This window comes from Penicillium brevicompactum (genome assembly GCF_028827555.1).
Source record: "Penicillium brevicompactum strain IBT 35665 chromosome Unknown utg000003l_segment0_segment0, whole genome shotgun sequence".
Classification (NCBI taxonomy): Eukaryota; Fungi; Ascomycota; class Eurotiomycetes; order Eurotiales; family Aspergillaceae; genus Penicillium; species Penicillium brevicompactum.
In genome coordinates this window covers 2,082,164-2,098,109 of record NW_026623206.1, presented here as the reverse complement: position 1 = coordinate 2,098,109, position 15,946 = coordinate 2,082,164, and the positions used below count along the sequence as shown (strand labels likewise).

The 15,946-nt window shown below is 50.3% G+C and overlaps 8 protein-coding genes across 8 annotated transcripts; 6 read left to right on the top strand and 2 right to left on the bottom strand.

Moving 5' to 3' along the window:
- Nucleotides 1–1,596: 1,596 nt before the first annotated feature.
- On the top strand, nucleotides 1,597–2,199 carry N7506_004682 (uncharacterized protein; the record flags this gene model as incomplete). Its single annotated transcript, XM_056953976.1, has 2 exons — nucleotides 1,597–1,608; nucleotides 1,660–2,199. The coding sequence occupies 2 exons, from the start codon at nucleotides 1,597–1,599 to the stop codon at nucleotides 2,197–2,199; spliced, it is 552 nt and encodes a 183-aa protein (XP_056812865.1).
- A 57-nt stretch (nucleotides 2,200–2,256) lies between these two features.
- Nucleotides 2,257–2,520, top strand: N7506_004681 (uncharacterized protein; the record flags this gene model as incomplete). The annotated part of the gene is made up of 1 exon (XM_056953975.1): nucleotides 2,257–2,520. One exon carries the CDS (start codon nucleotides 2,257–2,259, stop codon nucleotides 2,518–2,520), a length of 264 nt encoding a protein of 87 aa, XP_056812864.1.
- A 2,696-nt stretch (nucleotides 2,521–5,216) lies between these two features.
- N7506_004680 (3-deoxy-7-phosphoheptulonate synthase) lies at nucleotides 5,217–6,515 on the top strand (the record flags this gene model as incomplete). Its single annotated transcript, XM_056953974.1, has 3 exons — nucleotides 5,217–5,259; nucleotides 5,339–5,394; nucleotides 5,508–6,515. 3 exons carry the CDS (start codon nucleotides 5,217–5,219, stop codon nucleotides 6,513–6,515), a joined length of 1,107 nt encoding a protein of 368 aa, XP_056812863.1.
- A 1,080-nt stretch (nucleotides 6,516–7,595) lies between these two features.
- On the bottom strand, nucleotides 7,596–8,481 carry N7506_004679 (cytochrome c oxidase assembly protein COX14; the record flags this gene model as incomplete). Its single annotated transcript, XM_056953973.1, has 2 exons — nucleotides 7,596–8,068; nucleotides 8,184–8,481. 2 exons carry the CDS (start codon nucleotides 8,479–8,481, stop codon nucleotides 7,596–7,598), a joined length of 771 nt encoding a protein of 256 aa, XP_056812862.1.
- Nucleotides 8,482–8,901: 420 nt separating this feature from the next.
- N7506_004678 (DUF2458 domain-containing protein) lies at nucleotides 8,902–9,759 on the top strand (the record flags this gene model as incomplete). Its single annotated transcript, XM_056953972.1, has 3 exons — nucleotides 8,902–9,335; nucleotides 9,389–9,428; nucleotides 9,484–9,759. 3 exons carry the CDS (start codon nucleotides 8,902–8,904, stop codon nucleotides 9,757–9,759), a joined length of 750 nt encoding a protein of 249 aa, XP_056812861.1.
- A 100-nt stretch (nucleotides 9,760–9,859) lies between these two features.
- On the bottom strand, nucleotides 9,860–10,719 carry N7506_004677 (uncharacterized protein; the record flags this gene model as incomplete). Its single annotated transcript, XM_056953971.1, has 2 exons — nucleotides 9,860–9,909; nucleotides 10,029–10,719. The coding sequence occupies 2 exons, from the start codon at nucleotides 10,717–10,719 to the stop codon at nucleotides 9,860–9,862; spliced, it is 741 nt and encodes a 246-aa protein (XP_056812860.1).
- Nucleotides 10,720–12,138: 1,419 nt separating this feature from the next.
- On the top strand, nucleotides 12,139–13,614 carry N7506_004676 (fungal specific transcription factor domain-containing protein; the record flags this gene model as incomplete). The annotated part of the gene is made up of 1 exon (XM_056953970.1): nucleotides 12,139–13,614. One exon carries the CDS (start codon nucleotides 12,139–12,141, stop codon nucleotides 13,612–13,614), a length of 1,476 nt encoding a protein of 491 aa, XP_056812859.1.
- A 1,228-nt stretch (nucleotides 13,615–14,842) lies between these two features.
- N7506_004675 (uncharacterized protein) lies at nucleotides 14,843–15,600 on the top strand (the record flags this gene model as incomplete). Its single annotated transcript, XM_056953969.1, has 3 exons — nucleotides 14,843–15,118; nucleotides 15,186–15,441; nucleotides 15,494–15,600. 3 exons carry the CDS (start codon nucleotides 14,843–14,845, stop codon nucleotides 15,598–15,600), a joined length of 639 nt encoding a protein of 212 aa, XP_056812858.1.
- Between the last annotated feature and the right edge of the window lie 346 nt (nucleotides 15,601–15,946).

Below are 15,946 nucleotides of genomic sequence, written 5' to 3'. Positions count from 1 at the left end.
ACGACTCCCAAGCTCTGGAGATAAGGCTTCTCGGATGTTTTCTTTGTCAGTAAGGGTGTCCAGGTGTTTTGAGCTGATCAAATTCAAAATTGTTCTGGGGTCCAAACAGATTTTTTGATTTGATTATCTTGGCATTGATGAGGGGGCCGTCAAATGGCCCCAGAAACTCTCCGTCATACTGTGCGGCAAATGACTGGATTGTCAAGGAATGGGCTGACTTCAGCTTCCTGTGAGATGACTTTTTGACAGTTTCCATTTACCGCATCATTCTAGTAAATCGTCTGGAAAGTGAAGTTATGCCATTGACTTGTTGGAGGAGAATGTGCAGTCACCTTTCTATACTGAAGCTGGATCCATAGTGCCAATAGCTGCTGAGTTTTCTTGACTAGACTTTAAATATGACCTACCTGGACTCTTGTGAGGGGTTCAATGTCAGATTTTCGAGCAAGCAATGCCTGCAATTGCTGCTGCTGCTCAACAATGCGCGATTGCTTCTCGTTTGCGCGCCCATTTTGGGGGCATCACATGCCCCAGAGACCCTGCTCCAGTGAGTCATCGTTTCTGAACTTCTGCTTCCTCTTAGAGAGCTTCCTTGCTTCATTGATTAAATGGCTTGCTGGAGTGCATAGTCAACCACCTCAGCACTTGCTTTTCTTTTTCATCAAAATCTAAGTCTGGAGGGTGAGGGGTAAAAGGTGCTGCAGCTGCTCCTATTACTCCTCACTTGTGATAACAGTCTGATTCACGGAATAGAAGCACAAATCGCTTCAAAACAGTAGATTCTGGCTGTTGAGGAAAAAGACCGACCGGGAAAAGAAAGAAGAGAGGGAGGGAGGAAGGGAGAGAAAAGAGAGAGCGCACTATCTCGCCATGGGGGTCATCTAACCTCCCTACAGGCTGGTCTCGACACTCCCAATCCTTTTTAAGTGTTGTTCTAGGGCGGGTATCGCTCTGGGTCGATGAGCAGGCGACCTTAACACAAGAAATATCGAAATAAATTACTACAAACCTTGGAAGTCTCTTCTTCCTCAACCAAACTCGGCGCCCAAGTGTACCTTTATCAGGCGCAACGCTGCTACCAACCCAATCAAGGTAACAGTTGTGAACGAAACTCGGCTCACAAGGTCCAACAAATTTCCGGCTTTCAAACAAGGTATTATAGCTTCCAGCGAACCCACGTCCGATCTCGAATCAGCGTTGGATTTAGAAGAGGAATTTAAACCCGACCTCGAGGGAAAGGGAAAGGGTAAAGGCAAACAGGCTGCAGAAGACCAATCGATGTCCGACTCAGAAGAACCACTGTTCAGTTCAGTCAGGACCAGCGACAAGGGATGACCCTAACCTGATGTCGAAAACACTGGAACGAACGTTGTCGTCAATAGCGGATGGGTATCTCAAAATACACCAGTCACTCCTCAAAACCCCGCTGAGTCTTTGACCTCTCCACCGACTGATCGGACCGCGCAGTCGACCGCGTAGCCCACCGCAATCCGCCTACCGTCATACTCACTCAGAACGAGATACAATTCCTGCCATTCTGGTGCGACGGATACACCCTGACAGGCGGCTAAAATGCCAATGGGTGGCTCATCAGAGATGCATATCTCAGTTACAAAGGACCCCACATCCTCAAGGAATGGCTACGCGCGGGACTCGTAGCGCCAATCAACACGCAGTCGGCGTCTCCCAACTCCCACCCAGGCCGCGGATCAAAACAAGGTCATCAACCAGCTCGCCCTACCCACCACTGCATCTCTGAAGCCAGCTACGCTTCTTTTCCCCGAGTGTAACTCCTCCTTCTTACGAAAGGAGATCGCTTCACTGATGAAGGAGATTAACAAACTCGACGTGGATACGCGACTCGCTAATGGGCTAGCTCCGCTGCTAGATTCGACTCAGGTACAGGAATTCCTGCTAATGTACAATCACTGGGTAGCGACATGGGGAGGCCTTCCAGAAAGGAGAGACGCCATTAAGACCCAAATCAACGCGATACCACGAGTGGAAGATCAGAACGTTTTTCTTACAAAACTAGCCACTATCGCTGGACAAGCTGGGCAGGTGGGATTCACCACAGAGTCCCGACCTCCCTCCCCGCTAGCAGAAGTTGAGTCCGATGCACCTGAAGCCGGGGAGTCAGACAGCGAAGAGCCTCCGATGAAGAAGGCCAAGACCGAAGCAACATCCGCCAACAGCTAGCTGAGCAAGAACACCGTCGCCAAAAGAAAATTACCGAAAAGTGGAGATGAAAAAAAAATGGAGGAAACTGTCCTTACCGACCGCAAGAAGATTATCGAATGGTGGCTAGCCAATCCCGTGCTCCCGGGCTCGCGGCCCCATTCGTTCCCCGTTTCACGGGGCTGGATCATGTGTATACTGACAAACACTGAAACTGTCAAGCCGAAGAACATGAGGTTCAAACCTAAGAAGGAAAGGCAAGCTAGCACATGGGATTGGGGCATGTTGCGCACGACGTACCGCTGCGAGGCACAGCACCCGGAGACAACATGGTGCTCGTGATCGAAGCGACGAGCAGTTGGCTGCCAACGACGGTCGTAAATGGTTTCGCAACGGAGACGAACAAGATCAGTACACGCAGACGTCCCGGCCGTGTTTCGGCAACCTTGGAATCACGGGCGTTCCAAAGTCGATTCATACAACTCGATAGATTGGCCCTTGTTTCAAAATTCACACACCCACTACAGAGGAAGACCGGCCACATCAATATCAAATCGGACGAAGAAGACGGCTAGGTATGAGTGAAAAGAGTGGGATCTTGTCATTCGGATTGCTGTGGGGCCATGCCTCGATTGGATCTACTCCATACCGTCCACGGGTGGTCTCTGCAAATTTTAACTGACAGCCCTATGGTAACATGGATCGACCTGGGTATAACATAAGCCTTGTGGACTGCAAATCTATTCCAAGGTTGTTCTTCAATTCAAACAATTTTCTCAAGTGTTCATGGTCATGCCTTCGAGCAAGAGCTTTAGATATCCAAATCCAGGAAGAATATACGTGTAGTACAGAATCGATGGAGATGAACAGTAGGTACAAAGTCCAAACCTCCAAATCTCTAGACCGATGAGGATATAACTGCGAGAGAGCTAGTTTCCTAAAATCTCTCGGAACGGGAGCTGACAAGCCGAGCGCGGATGGCAGATTGGATGAGATGCGATTGAGATCTTCAAGCTACAAATTATTTTCCACTCCCGAGATAAACACAGTCCATGTACGGAGTGAAAAGCCAATCACATTCAATGCCCAAATTGCTGACGGGCGGAGATCCATCTCCGCAGACGGGATCGAGCTCACGACTCCGTACGGAGTACTCCGTACTCGGACACGAACACGCCCCTGACGCGCTAACATGGTTGGACCCGCGGCTGAAATTTGGTCCGAGGCTCCTGGAAACAAAGTCGAGCAGACGGAGTATTGAGATGAGCACCTACCCATTGTGGGTATCTCCCTAGTCGATCACTTGACCCGACGAGGCGGGTGCGCTTGAATCAAGCTGAAGTCTTGAAGGCATACGGAGTACGGAGTAGCATGTGAAATAACCGACGGACCAATATGTTCAGGGCAGGATACGGGGCAGAATAGGGTGTGTTCAGCTGAACTTCAAAGTGGCCCCGGGGATGCAATAGTTTACTCATTGGGCTGCATGGGACAGGGCAGGTACTCCGTACACGACTCGTCTGTACGGAGCAATGTGCGGCTGGTGGAGCTATGGTTCGCGAAATGTGCTTATGACGGGTCCACTACAAGGGATGGCCAGAACTTGCAAGGTTCAGCACTGCGCCCGAACATGCACAAGTGTCAATTGGCCGGTGATGCAAGGGAGCGGGATGTATGTAGCGTGCGAAGAGACGGGTACTCCGTATAGCGCCGTAGCTCCGAGGTGCATTACGGGATACTCCGTACTACGAAAGATGACTGATGACTGTGCTTGACCAGAGACACCTCCGGGCTGACCTCAGATCTATGGAAAGAGGAGGTTACGGAGTAAATCATTGAAACTCGCTAAGAAGAAAGGCGGGAACAGAATAAATTAAATCGTCAGAACCTAATCTTTGTTTTGATCTCGATGGATTTCGATGGAATTCACCGATCCGAATGTAGATCAGATCGCCAGATCGCGTGGATCTATATGACACATAACCCTAGGGCGGCTGATGTGTATCTCGATCTCATAGTCTATTCGTGATATTCCGTGATATTCAGGGGAAGTGTTCAAGTTTCTCCCTCCAATCACGGCGTCTCCCAAGCTCCAGGAAGACGCGGTGAGAGCTGAACTTCCTTTTTTTATTATTTTCTTTTTTATTGGCTTCCTCTCCTTGTGGATGTGGTTACTCCGTATTTCCCTGCGGGCTTCTGATTTTTGCCCGAGGCCGAGGTCGCCAACCGAAGAAGACCGAGAGAAGATCAAGTGAAGGGTTTTAAGGCTACTCCATACTGTGCTCCGTCTTCGGCGCTCCACATGAGCCTTTTACCAAGACTGGCACTAATTGTAGGTCTGTTCCTACTCCGTGTCCGTGGAGTAGTCTACAAGAGCCGAAGTTTGAGAAATAATCTGACGCTGTACAAGTGTACACCGTACTTCCTAGACATGACATCAGATGCAGGTCAGCCAAAGTCTAGTATATAATAGTATCTCCAGGGCTCTACCAGGGTGTCTAGGCAAACAGTCAATAGTTTAATAATTCAATACATTAGTTCTCAGGGGACCTGACAAGTACAAGTGCATTGTTTTGTCTAATACATCAGAGCTATAAGGTACTTTTGTACTTCTGTAATGTGGTCATCCCCGGCCCGGTGATTGGTTGGACAGATCTGAACACTCACCATTGGGTGGCTTTTTTTTTCTCTCTCTCTCTCTCTCTCTCTGCCTTGTATGAGAAAATTGAAATTGAAAGAAGCAAACAAAATAGTAGAAATACGCAGCATCTAGCCTAACGCCCAAGGGAAATTTGAGAGGACAAATACGGAGTACAGAAAGTGCTACAGCTGAGCGTGCAGCGTGCAGCGTACAAAATCCGACAGATCGGCCCACTTTCTTTATTTTTTGCTTCACATTTTCTCCTTTTTTCCTTTTCCCGCCAGTCTTGTGAGTCACTTTCTTACATATAAATTCCTCTTGGTCTTCCTGTGGGATCATCCATTCTTGTTTGTTTAATATATCTTTAATACTAATTGGTTAGCCTTTTGTTTTCACAATGCCTCTCGTCAACACCACCGAAGTCAACGAGGACACTCGTGGTATGTACCTGTCACTGGCTAAGCCCTGGAGCTGGCTGTCGTTAGTTTTCTGAATGTCACCGGCTAATTGAACCTCTAGTCCTTGGATACGACCCTTTGCTGTCTCCCTACTTCTTGCAGAATGAGATCCCCGCGGTGAGTCACTTTTTTCCCTCCCACCACCCACGGCTGGCCACCCCGCCTTCCGCGCAAAAAACCGCCCGTTTCAAAATAAAAAATTGCACCAGCTGACAAGATGATTTCAATAGCCCGCTCGCGCCATTGAGGCCGTCCGCGCTGGCCGTAACCAGGCCGTGGAGATCATCGAGCAGCGCGATGACCGCCTGCTCGTCGTCGTGGGCCCCTGCTCCATCCACGACCCGGACACCGCGCTCGAGTACGCCCGCCGTCTGAAGGAGATCTCCACCAAGCTCGAGAAGGAAATCTGCGTCATCATGCGCGCCTACCTCGAGAAGCCCCGCACCACCGTCGGCTGGAAGGGTCTGATCAACGATCCCGACATCAACGAGACCTACAACATCAACAAGGGTCTCCGCGTCTCCCGTAAGCTGTACACCGACCTCACCAACACCGGTCTCCCCATCGCCTCCGAGATGCTCGACACCATCTCCCCACAGTACCTGGCCGATCTGATCTCGCTGGGTGCCATTGGCGCCCGCACCACCGAGTCCCAGCTCCACCGCGAGCTGGCCTCCGGTCTCTCCTTCCCCATCGGATACAAGAACGGCACAGACGGCAACCTCACCGTCGCCGTTGACGCCATCGGCGCCGCCTCCCACCCCCACCGTTTCCTCGGTGTCACCAAGCAGGGTCTGGCCGCCATCACCAAGACCGCCGGTAACGAGCACGGTTTCGTCATCCTCCGCGGTGGCAGCAAGGGAACCAACTATGACCGCGCTAGCATCAAGGCTGCCCGCGAGGCTCTCCGCGCTAAGAAGCAGCGTGAGGTCGTTATGGTCGATTGCTCCCACGGTAACTCCAACAAGAACCACCTCAACCAGCCCCTTGTCGCCAAGGAGGTCTCTGATCAGCTGCGTGAGGGTGAGACTGGTATCATCGGTGTCATGATCGAGTCCAACATCTACGAGGGTAACCAGAAGGTTCCCCCCGAGGGAGCTGAGGCTCTTCTCCGCGGTGTCAGCATCACGGATGCTTGCATCAACTGGGAGATGACGGTCGAGGTTCTCGAGGATCTCGCTGATGGTGTTCGTGCTCGTCGTGCGCTCCTGAAGTCCCAGACCAACGGCTCCCACTAAGTGCGTAGCGGGAATTCGATAGTTTCGAGTTTCTTGTCTTCGTCCGTGGAGCTGGCATTAGTACATGGTGCTGGTTTTGCGTGTTTTTTTCTTCTTTCAGCGGTTTCCTTTGTAACTTTTTTTCTTTTCCTTTTTTGTGTGTGGTGCCAAAAAAAATATGAGGGTTCGTTTCTGGGAAGGATTTCGTTAGTGGTGGGATAATCCATGGTGAAAGAAAAAGTTATGCTCGAGAATGGCATCTGCCCCTTAGATATCTTTTTCTCAAATTCTAAAGTGTTTTTCCACCGATTGTCTCTCTCCTACTTATAGGCCTATTTCTATTTTTTTCTCGCTCCACCGTGGACCACTCGTGGTGTCTACAATGTGCGCGGGAAAGCGCTCTGCCGGAACTGAAAGATGGGTCCCTCCCTCTTTGGGACTTAGTGCACACCCTTTTGGTTTTGTTTCGGCTAGACTCGGTGCTTGTTAGTCACTGGGCAGTGTGACTCTGACATGCTGAGCTTATGTGGGTTGTGGGTTGTGGCTAGTGACCTGGAGAAGTAGTCTATTCAGTCCAAGGTTCTGCGGAGTACAGGCGTGCAAGGACATCGGGTCACAGGAAGTTACTTCAGAAAGTTACTTGTGGAAAATAGAATTGAGAGCAGATAGAAACAGATCTATGTACTGTACACGATATACATGGAGACCAGCCCAAACACTCATAACAAATGTCAGACAGGCCGTATAGACTGGAAACACATTCCAGGGCAGAAAATGAGAAATTAAAACGCCGTGAACCCCCTGGGACGATGGAAGCAGCCCACGACAATGGTGGTCTGCTATGCAAGAGAAAAAGGTATTGTGGATGTCGGAAGGTTGAGGATCGGCAGAGCGGTAGATGGGATCGGTTCATTTGCGCGTGGAGTGTTGTCCGTCCCACTGCGCGTGCTTGTACGTGTACTACGTAACGAGTAGACGCTGAGGTCAGATCAGCACAGCATACGGGTCCTCGGAACTCGCATGCAGGCAAGGTCATGTCCACCCGCCCATCAAATAAGCGCCGCCGTTCGTGTGGTTGCCTTGAAGCAGGTTATTGTCCATCTACCGCCCCGTCAACCAAGAAGTCCAGCCCTTCGTCGTGGTCTTGGCGGCATCCTCCACGCGCTCGGCCATGACGTCCAATTGACCCGGCAGGGGAGCGCCGGTCTTTGCAGAGGCAGCGTCAATTGCCTGCTTGGCTTGCAGTGCCTCGGTGACACTGCCCTTTTGTTCCGCGCTCTCTGCCAGTGTGGGTGCGGCACCGCTATCTTCGGCGTTGAACTTCTCGAAGAGGAATCGCTTTGCCTTCGCCCAGGGCTTCTGTGCCTTCTCCTCATCGCGCTTCTGCTTGAGAATATCTTCAATCTTCTCTTTCTTGACGAGCTCTTCCTGCTCGATAGTGGCGGTGCCGTTGGCGATAGCAAGCTCCGCCTGTCGAAGGCTCGCGACTTCGCGCTCGATCCAGAGTTCGCGTTGGCGGCGGTTGTACATTGTCAATGAAACAAACGTGTAGACTGTCAGAGCAGCACTGACACCTAGTAGCCAGAGTAATTAGTATCGTGCACGGATGAAACCGGGAGCTGCATGGATGCATTAAAAGCAATCGTATGTTGCAACACCGTCACTCAGCTGAAGGCAGATAAAACATACCAGATGCAGCAATCAAAGAGTAAACCAGTCCCTTGTGCGCCTTGTTGGCAAACTTCCGCCCAAACTCGATGAATCGATCCGCGCTGCTTCCCGCTGCCTGTGCCTGCTTCGCAGCCCGTGCCTGGGCTCGCAGTCGTTCAACCTTCTCCTTGGGTGTCTCGGGTTTGCCATTGGGTCCGGTCTGTGGTGATGCTTTCTTGGACTTCTGTGCGGAGAAGTCGGGGGCGCTGCCGGTCTTGGAGCTGGCGTAGGGCCCGGTGGCCGTGAACCGTGTTGCGTCGGCGGCTGATCGGGACATGGCGTGTTATCCCGTGTTCAAGGATCTAGTCAAGACAAAAGTATTTCCGACAGTTCGCCGCGGGTGGGAGGACTCTGTTGTGGGGATTGAGCTGTGCGACGTTGAAAGCCGGGGAATTGGAGGTGGTAAATTTTCACGGGTTGCGCCAAGACATCCAAACACCTTATGATATATGCGCCTCCGAGATCCCGACCACCTTGCTGTACTCGGTATAAGCTGGATTCTCTGTGTCTTCGCTCTGAAAAATACTCGTCTTATTTCCATCTGGGCTATTTATATTCGTTCTATCTCCGTCGGGGTTCATCTTGACTTTCAGCATCACCCGTCATTATACATTATCCCTGGGATCGACATCCTTGTTTTGATCCCCCAGATCTTGATATCTCAATTCATCAGACCTTCATTATCTGGCCGTTCAACATGGCAGAGCAGAACTATAATGCCGCAGACTTGAACTCAGTTCTTCAAACGCTTTCAAGTCTAGCGCCTCAAGCTCAAGTCTCCCAGAACACCACACCCGCTCCTGCTCCACCAAAAAGATCATTCTCCAGTACCAAGACCAATGCGCCACCAGGCCAAACTCAGGATCCGCGCCAGAAATATCCTCAGCCATCACCATCAAATCGTCCGTCCACCTCTACATCTGGTGCAAACTCTTCAACTATCACCACATGGCCAATAGCGCTCCGCCATGTCATGCGCACTGTTGGTCAGAACGAAGAGACGCAAATCAGAATCCGCGGAATGATCCGAAGCCAGCACCACCATGAACAGAGTTGGTTTGACAGTCGACAGGCATTAATAAAACAGCAGCAAGGGCGCCCCCAAAAGCAGCGAGAATTGGATGCTGTTCTGTGAGTCTACATTGCAGGTCATCACATTTTACTACTTGCTGATCACTATATAGACGATCGATAGGTGCCCCGGTCAAAGAGGATGACGGCTCTGTATGGCTCCACATTCCCAGTCTTGTATTATATCTGTTTACTGACTGTGCCACAGACGGAGAAGGAGCTTGCTGCGGAATTGAAAACCTACGATCTTAAGGTGCATGCGGCGGCTGTGAAAATGGCGGATGCCCTCGCTGCTGAGCTACGGGGGATGGACATTCCGTTCTTTACGCTTCGCAAGGATCTGGTGAAAGACGCTCCGAATGCAGGAGACTCTGTTCAAAGTAAAGCCAGCACTGCGGCGGCTTCATCTTCAATTACGAAACCAGAACTGCTGGACCTGCAAAATCGCATGCTTGGATTGCTGGAGGACCTATGCAAAGAGTAGGGCAATACTCAAACAACAGGTCCTCTGGTTTCCACCTGGTTTTCTATGTATACCATTCGCTACTAAACTAAACTGGGGCCGTGCTATTGAGTGTCACAGATCAAGGATTCTTATCGATGACTTCCAAGTTCTTGATCTGGAAAAGCGTTGCTATGAATGTATTAGCATTGTGATCCGGAAACAACCCAACCGAACCACGGCTTCACGCCGATGTGCGCTTCAGAGCGCATTGCCTGGGTGGAATGGGGCGGAGGGTATTGAACACTTACTTCCCGTGGGACCCGGCGTCCCACTACTCCCCTCCATCTGCAGATCAATAATCAAGTTCAACGGCTCGCCAACCAAACCCCCAGCATACTGCGTGGTGACCAGCGATCCATCCAGATAGAAATTAACGCTGACATCGGCACCATTCTCATCCCGCAACTCAGCCTTCACAGCATGGAACTCCGTGGGGGATGGATACTCCACATCCTTGGCCTCAACCTCACTCGAAGAATTGAAAGTATTGAAACTGATATCGCCGGATCCCTTCCACTCAGCGATATCAATCTCAGGGGGCCAGGAGTTGACTCCGTTAAGCCAAAACGCAGGCCACGTGCCCTTATCCACAGTCGCGATGAAATCGACCGAGAAATCAAGGCCTCCACCTGCCTCAACCGTGAACTGTTGCTTCGCATACACGGTTCCGGAATCATACGCGTAGTCCGAGGCCCCCGTGTACGTCGCGTTCAGGGTCAGGGTGCCGGCGGTGGAAATCACCGCATTGGACTCTTTCATGATGGCTGCGCCATTGTGCGTATCGCCCCATGGATAGCCGTAGCTGAAATACTGGGTCAGCGACGAGGTCGAGTCAAAACACGAGGTCGGAATCAGGGTGGTGTCTCGTTTGGCTAGTTCGCGGCTCGGCAATGCGGATGCCAGGTATGGGAGGGCGGCGAGAATGTATGAGGAATACATGATTCTATACTGCCCGAGTGTCCCTTTCAAGAGCGGCTGGTTTTCTTTGATGCGGAAAGCCGTCCCAACTTATAGATCGCGCCCATCTCGCTGTAAGACACTATCAAGCCTAGAGATAGAGATCTGCATGGCATGATATTGTCCGGGGAGCTAATGCACGATGGATTAGGCGAGTAATTATCCGAGACTTTGGCTGCAGGATCGACGAGATTCAAGGCAGTCTTCGTCGTAGTGGCCTGCGCCGGAAACTTGAATGTTGATTAAGTCGACACCCCGCTCGGAGATGGATACTCTTTGGGAGAGGGATTTGCACCCCGCCGGAGCTCCTGTAGATGATGTTACATCTTCAGTCTCCTCTCTCCTAGACGAAGCAGGGCATGCGGTGTTGATGTGCTGCTGTATCTGGTGAATTTCCGAAGTGATGCAATCTTGTAGATTAATCACCTTCCAAGGTTACTTTCCGATCGAGGATTGAACGCATTTAAGCATTTCAGTATATCCCCAGCCGTGAGGTGGTTCCGCACTCTCGCCTATGTATGGAGTACTTCGGCGAGACTAGCAACTCAAACATTGTATCAGGGTCGATCACCCGTGTTTCAAGCCATGGAGCTCAAACAGGGCGTTTCCTGTCAATCCCTGTCAATCATCGGGGGTGACACTTTGTATCGCAGATCTTATTCGCCGACACCCGTGAATTCTTATTCCATCCTCGTCTTCGGGTTTATATTCAAGATGGAAATAGGTGTCTTTGGATTGGTCTCCTACATTGCGAAATATAGTTGCTGGTTCCCCTAAGCTTACCAGGTTCAGATCAGAGCCAGAAGATGACCTCGGGAGATCTTTGCAAGGGGTTCTTATCCTAGATGATCTTTGTGGCCTCGGGGTCCTATACAAAAGTTCTCATCTATTTGAATAGACTGCCATATTGATCGTTGATATTCTTTAATGAAAGGCTGGAGGTATGAAGAAGATGACGTGAAAAGGATGGCGGCTGACATATTCCGCCTCCGTCAATCGCCGACCGAACGTTTCTTCACCCCAACATGACTCCCAGGACAAAGTCGAATGGGCTCGCATCGCTCGCTTGTACCGAATGCAGAAAGCAACATCTAAAATGTGATGCCAGCAAACCCTCCTGTTCACGATGTGTACAGAGTGGGCTTCCTTGTCAATATCTACCCTCTCGAAGGGGCGGCCGGAGGAAATCCCGACAAGAGAGCCCATACTCGCGCAATCCAGCAACCGTGAGTTTTCAACTTCAATTTTCTTAACTATTGAGTTTTGTACTGAAAACAACCACAGACCGGATTTCGACCTGCAGTTCCAGTCTTGCCAATTACCCCTGCGCAATCTACGGGGAACCCTCAAACAGGCGACACGGGACTTTCTCTTCCCACTGAGCCAGTTTCTTGGCCAGTGATGCTCTCGAGGAATGCTACCCAGCAACCTATCGAATCAGTGAGCAAACATTCACTTTTTGACGAGCGATTGCCTCGGGTCTATTATGAAAACTTCCATGTTGCCCACCCAGTTTTGGTACCGAGCTCCGTGTATCATGATCGGAATTACCCACGCTTTCTACAGCTCGCAGTGCATTTTGTGGGCTCTCACTATATTTCCTCGGTGTCCAGCCAGCCTTACAAAGACCAAGTCATCGCCGAGTTGAAAACAAACCCGGATCGATCGGCTTGCATGGTCCAGGCTTGGCTGATATATTCCATTGCTCTGTACGCGCGTGACGAATGGCAAGAGGCACAAGAAGCTCTTTCTAATAGTATTGATATTGCTTTGGAGATAGGTTTGAATCGCTGGTCATTTGCTTCGTCTACGAATCCTGAAAGATCCATTGAAGCCGAGAGCATGAGGCGGACATGGTGGGAGCTATATGTTACCGATGTATTCATGGCGGTTCCTCTCAAGACTACGGCGTTCCGCTGTAGCGCCGTTACCCCGGAGGTTGCGCTGCCGTGCGAAGAGTCCGCTTATAACAGCGGAAGCGAGGTTCCGAAACCTCGACTGATCATCGAGTTCAAGCGCAGGATTCTTGCTGCGGAGGATACTGTTTTCTCGTCTTACAGCTATCGTATCGAGGCGATCACTATCTTATATCGGGTCCTTGTGCTGAATCGGATGCGAGACTGTCACAGAGATCACCTTCAAGCGGTCGAGAACGCTTTGGTGAGCTGGATTAACCATCTACCACCAAAGAAACTCGACATCGTCGATTCGTATGGGAATGTCGATGAAATGATGTTCCAAGCACATTTGACAATAGCATACGCTGCTATGCTCTTACACCTCCCACGGAGTGATCTCCCAGCCGTTCTATCCCAATCACAACCAGATGACCGATTCTGGCCCGGTCTGACGGGTCAACTTTCATCAACATTCAGCCGTCTAGTCCACAGCATCAAGGCGACAGAGGCATCGAGACGAATCTCAGATTCTATATCTATTTGTCCCAACGTCTCAAAACATACTCCGTTCATCATTCCCGCCCTGGCCCTCTGCGGCCTAATCCAGCTTGCCACTTCAACCAGCCATTCCGAGGAATGTTTCGACCACCATTGCAATCGGGTCACTCTCATATTAGGATGTCTCAAAAGCACACAGCGAACCTGGAAACTCACCGAGTCCGTCTACCACGGCCTCCGATCCTCTGCCGCAGATGTCTTATCAGACTCCATAACGAAATGGAATGCAGAACCACTCCACCGATTCACTCCGGCAGCCACAACCCCAAGCGATGACCGTCCCAGCAGCGCGAATCAAATCCCCGCTACCATGTCCGACGGCCACGACTTCATGCCCCCAGAGTTTTCCCCTGCTTTCATCGACCCCTCATGCTACAACGCATCCTTCTTCAGCGCCATCCCTGACTTTGATATTAATTAAATCGGCTATACCCGGGTTGTTCCCAGTGAATCAAAACCTCACAGATATCCTTTTACCTAAAGGCTTCTCGGCATACCAGCCGGCTTCGTCATCCAGCATTATATTGCATATATGGCTTCGTAGTGTATGCCCCAGATACGTCAGATAGGGATTCAACATGATCTATCAAGAATCCTCGTTGGTACTTTTCGTCAAACGCCGATTGCGCGGTCGCCGATTGCCATATATTCGAGCCGTGATTGGTCGACGGGCACGGCAAACTCCGCCCGGGCTTCCAGTTGGAGCGCATGTCCTTGTCTCGTGCAACAATCCAGGCGCCAACTATCATCATAGACGCTTGATACGAAGTACTCCGTACATTCGTTGGAAATGATAGCTCGTCCTGCCTAATGATTTAGATAGAGTCGAGTTGAACATTGCAAGTAATTCCAATTGGCTGGATCCACTTTGGCATGCAGTGTCATGCTTCTCGCCCGTTGTACTTCGAGATAGGACGGAGTTGAGAATTCATCGGACTATACCTGGGTATACATAGGTTTCACCGACTATTCCTCCATCGGGTGCCTTTATCAATTATCCGGGGATAAGCGTACATGAAAATTGTTGGCAGTTATGTGTGTAGATCGCCGTCCACGGGTTGGAAGGGGAGGCATTGGGCTCGGATTGAACTCAGCTCATACCCTTACATCATAAATCACACGAGAGTCGAACAAGCTGCATGTCTATTGCGTTTTAAGTCATGGCGATGGCGTTATGGGATGTCAAAAAGTATCAAAAATGGCTGTTTTGAAATTGGGACTTTAGAAATTAAAAGGATTGTTCTGATTTTTGAATTGGAAAATTTTGTAGAACTGCAGGGCTGTTTTTGGGGGTCCCGACCAATTATCGTGTCCGGGGAGCACGATGGAAACTACAATAGATTTTAACGTCTTCAAACAGAATAACTATACTTTATTTCTTTAATGACGGAGAATACCTAGCAAAATTCAACGTCATATATGTTCAGGCCTCTGGACACTCTCAGGCGAGACTGGAATCGGTCTGGGGGCGCTGGAATGCAAGGCATTGGATCAATCGGCGATTGAGGCCCATTTTTGCGATTGAGATCGCACGGGGGGTTTTCAGGGGAATGAAACACATGCACCATCTAAAAAAAAAGATATTTATCGTCGTGGTCTCCAGCTAGATTCTCGGAAATTTCATTCTTTCTCGTTTCTCATCTTTCACAATGCCCGCTGTCGTCCCCCTACTCCCGTCTAGCGTCCTACCGGACTACAAGCACTACACACCTGAATACAACCTCGACGACCTGGTTCGGGATATCAAAGCGTATCTAGGAACTAGCGGTGGTATTTCTTCGGCGGAGGTGGATAACGAATACTTAATTTCGTTGGCACAGAAGTATATCTCGGATCCGAACGATTGGGCGCGATATTTCTACAACGACACTAGCAAGAATTACACCCGCAACGCTATTGAGAACATCAATCAGAAAGCAAATATCGTATGTTATTTCTATTCTTTCCTTTTGTATACGACTATGTTCCAAGGTCAGGGTTAACCCATCCCAGCTTCTCCTCGTATGGAACCCCGGGAAAGGCTCTCCCGTTCACGACCACGCCAATGCCCACTGCATTATGAAGATCCTGGCTGGCACGCTGCAAGAAACCGTCTACCGTATCCCGGACCAAGAGTCTGATCGGGGTCCACTGGAGATCAAATCAGATACGCGGCATACTATGAACGACGTGGCTTATATCTCTGATGATATCGGGTTACATCGTGTATACAACCCGAGTAGTGATCAAGTTGCTGTGTCTCTTCACCGTGAGTTGCCCTTTCAATTTCGTCTTCTCGGATAGAGCTGACAGAGGTTTAGTATATACACCTCCGAATGCGGCAGACTATGGGTATAATGTCTACAACGAAGCCACGGGCAAGGCATGCTTCGTACCTCAGGCCAAATCTGTTCCAGCGAAGGAATGAGGTCGGGTCGGTCTTTGCTGTATTGCATGAGCCGGTGGAGTATTGATTTTAGGGTTGGCTTGGCGCTGGCGCCAGGGTGTTAGGTGGTAAATTTAATGACATGACGAAGTTCTTCCAAGGTTAACATTTTTCTGAGGCGAATAGATGTAAAAGATTAAGGAACATGCCACTTGACCCACCTGGAACCGGGCGGAGGGTCGGAAGGGCTAAAGACCGGCGCAAAGACCGTTGAGCTTAAGGTGGAGGTGGATAAGAGTGAGGCTGAATGTCGGTGGTCGGCCGTCATCCTCCGCTCTTTGCGGTCGGCTTTTGGAGATTCACTACTTCATCGGCGCTCGGCGGGTTC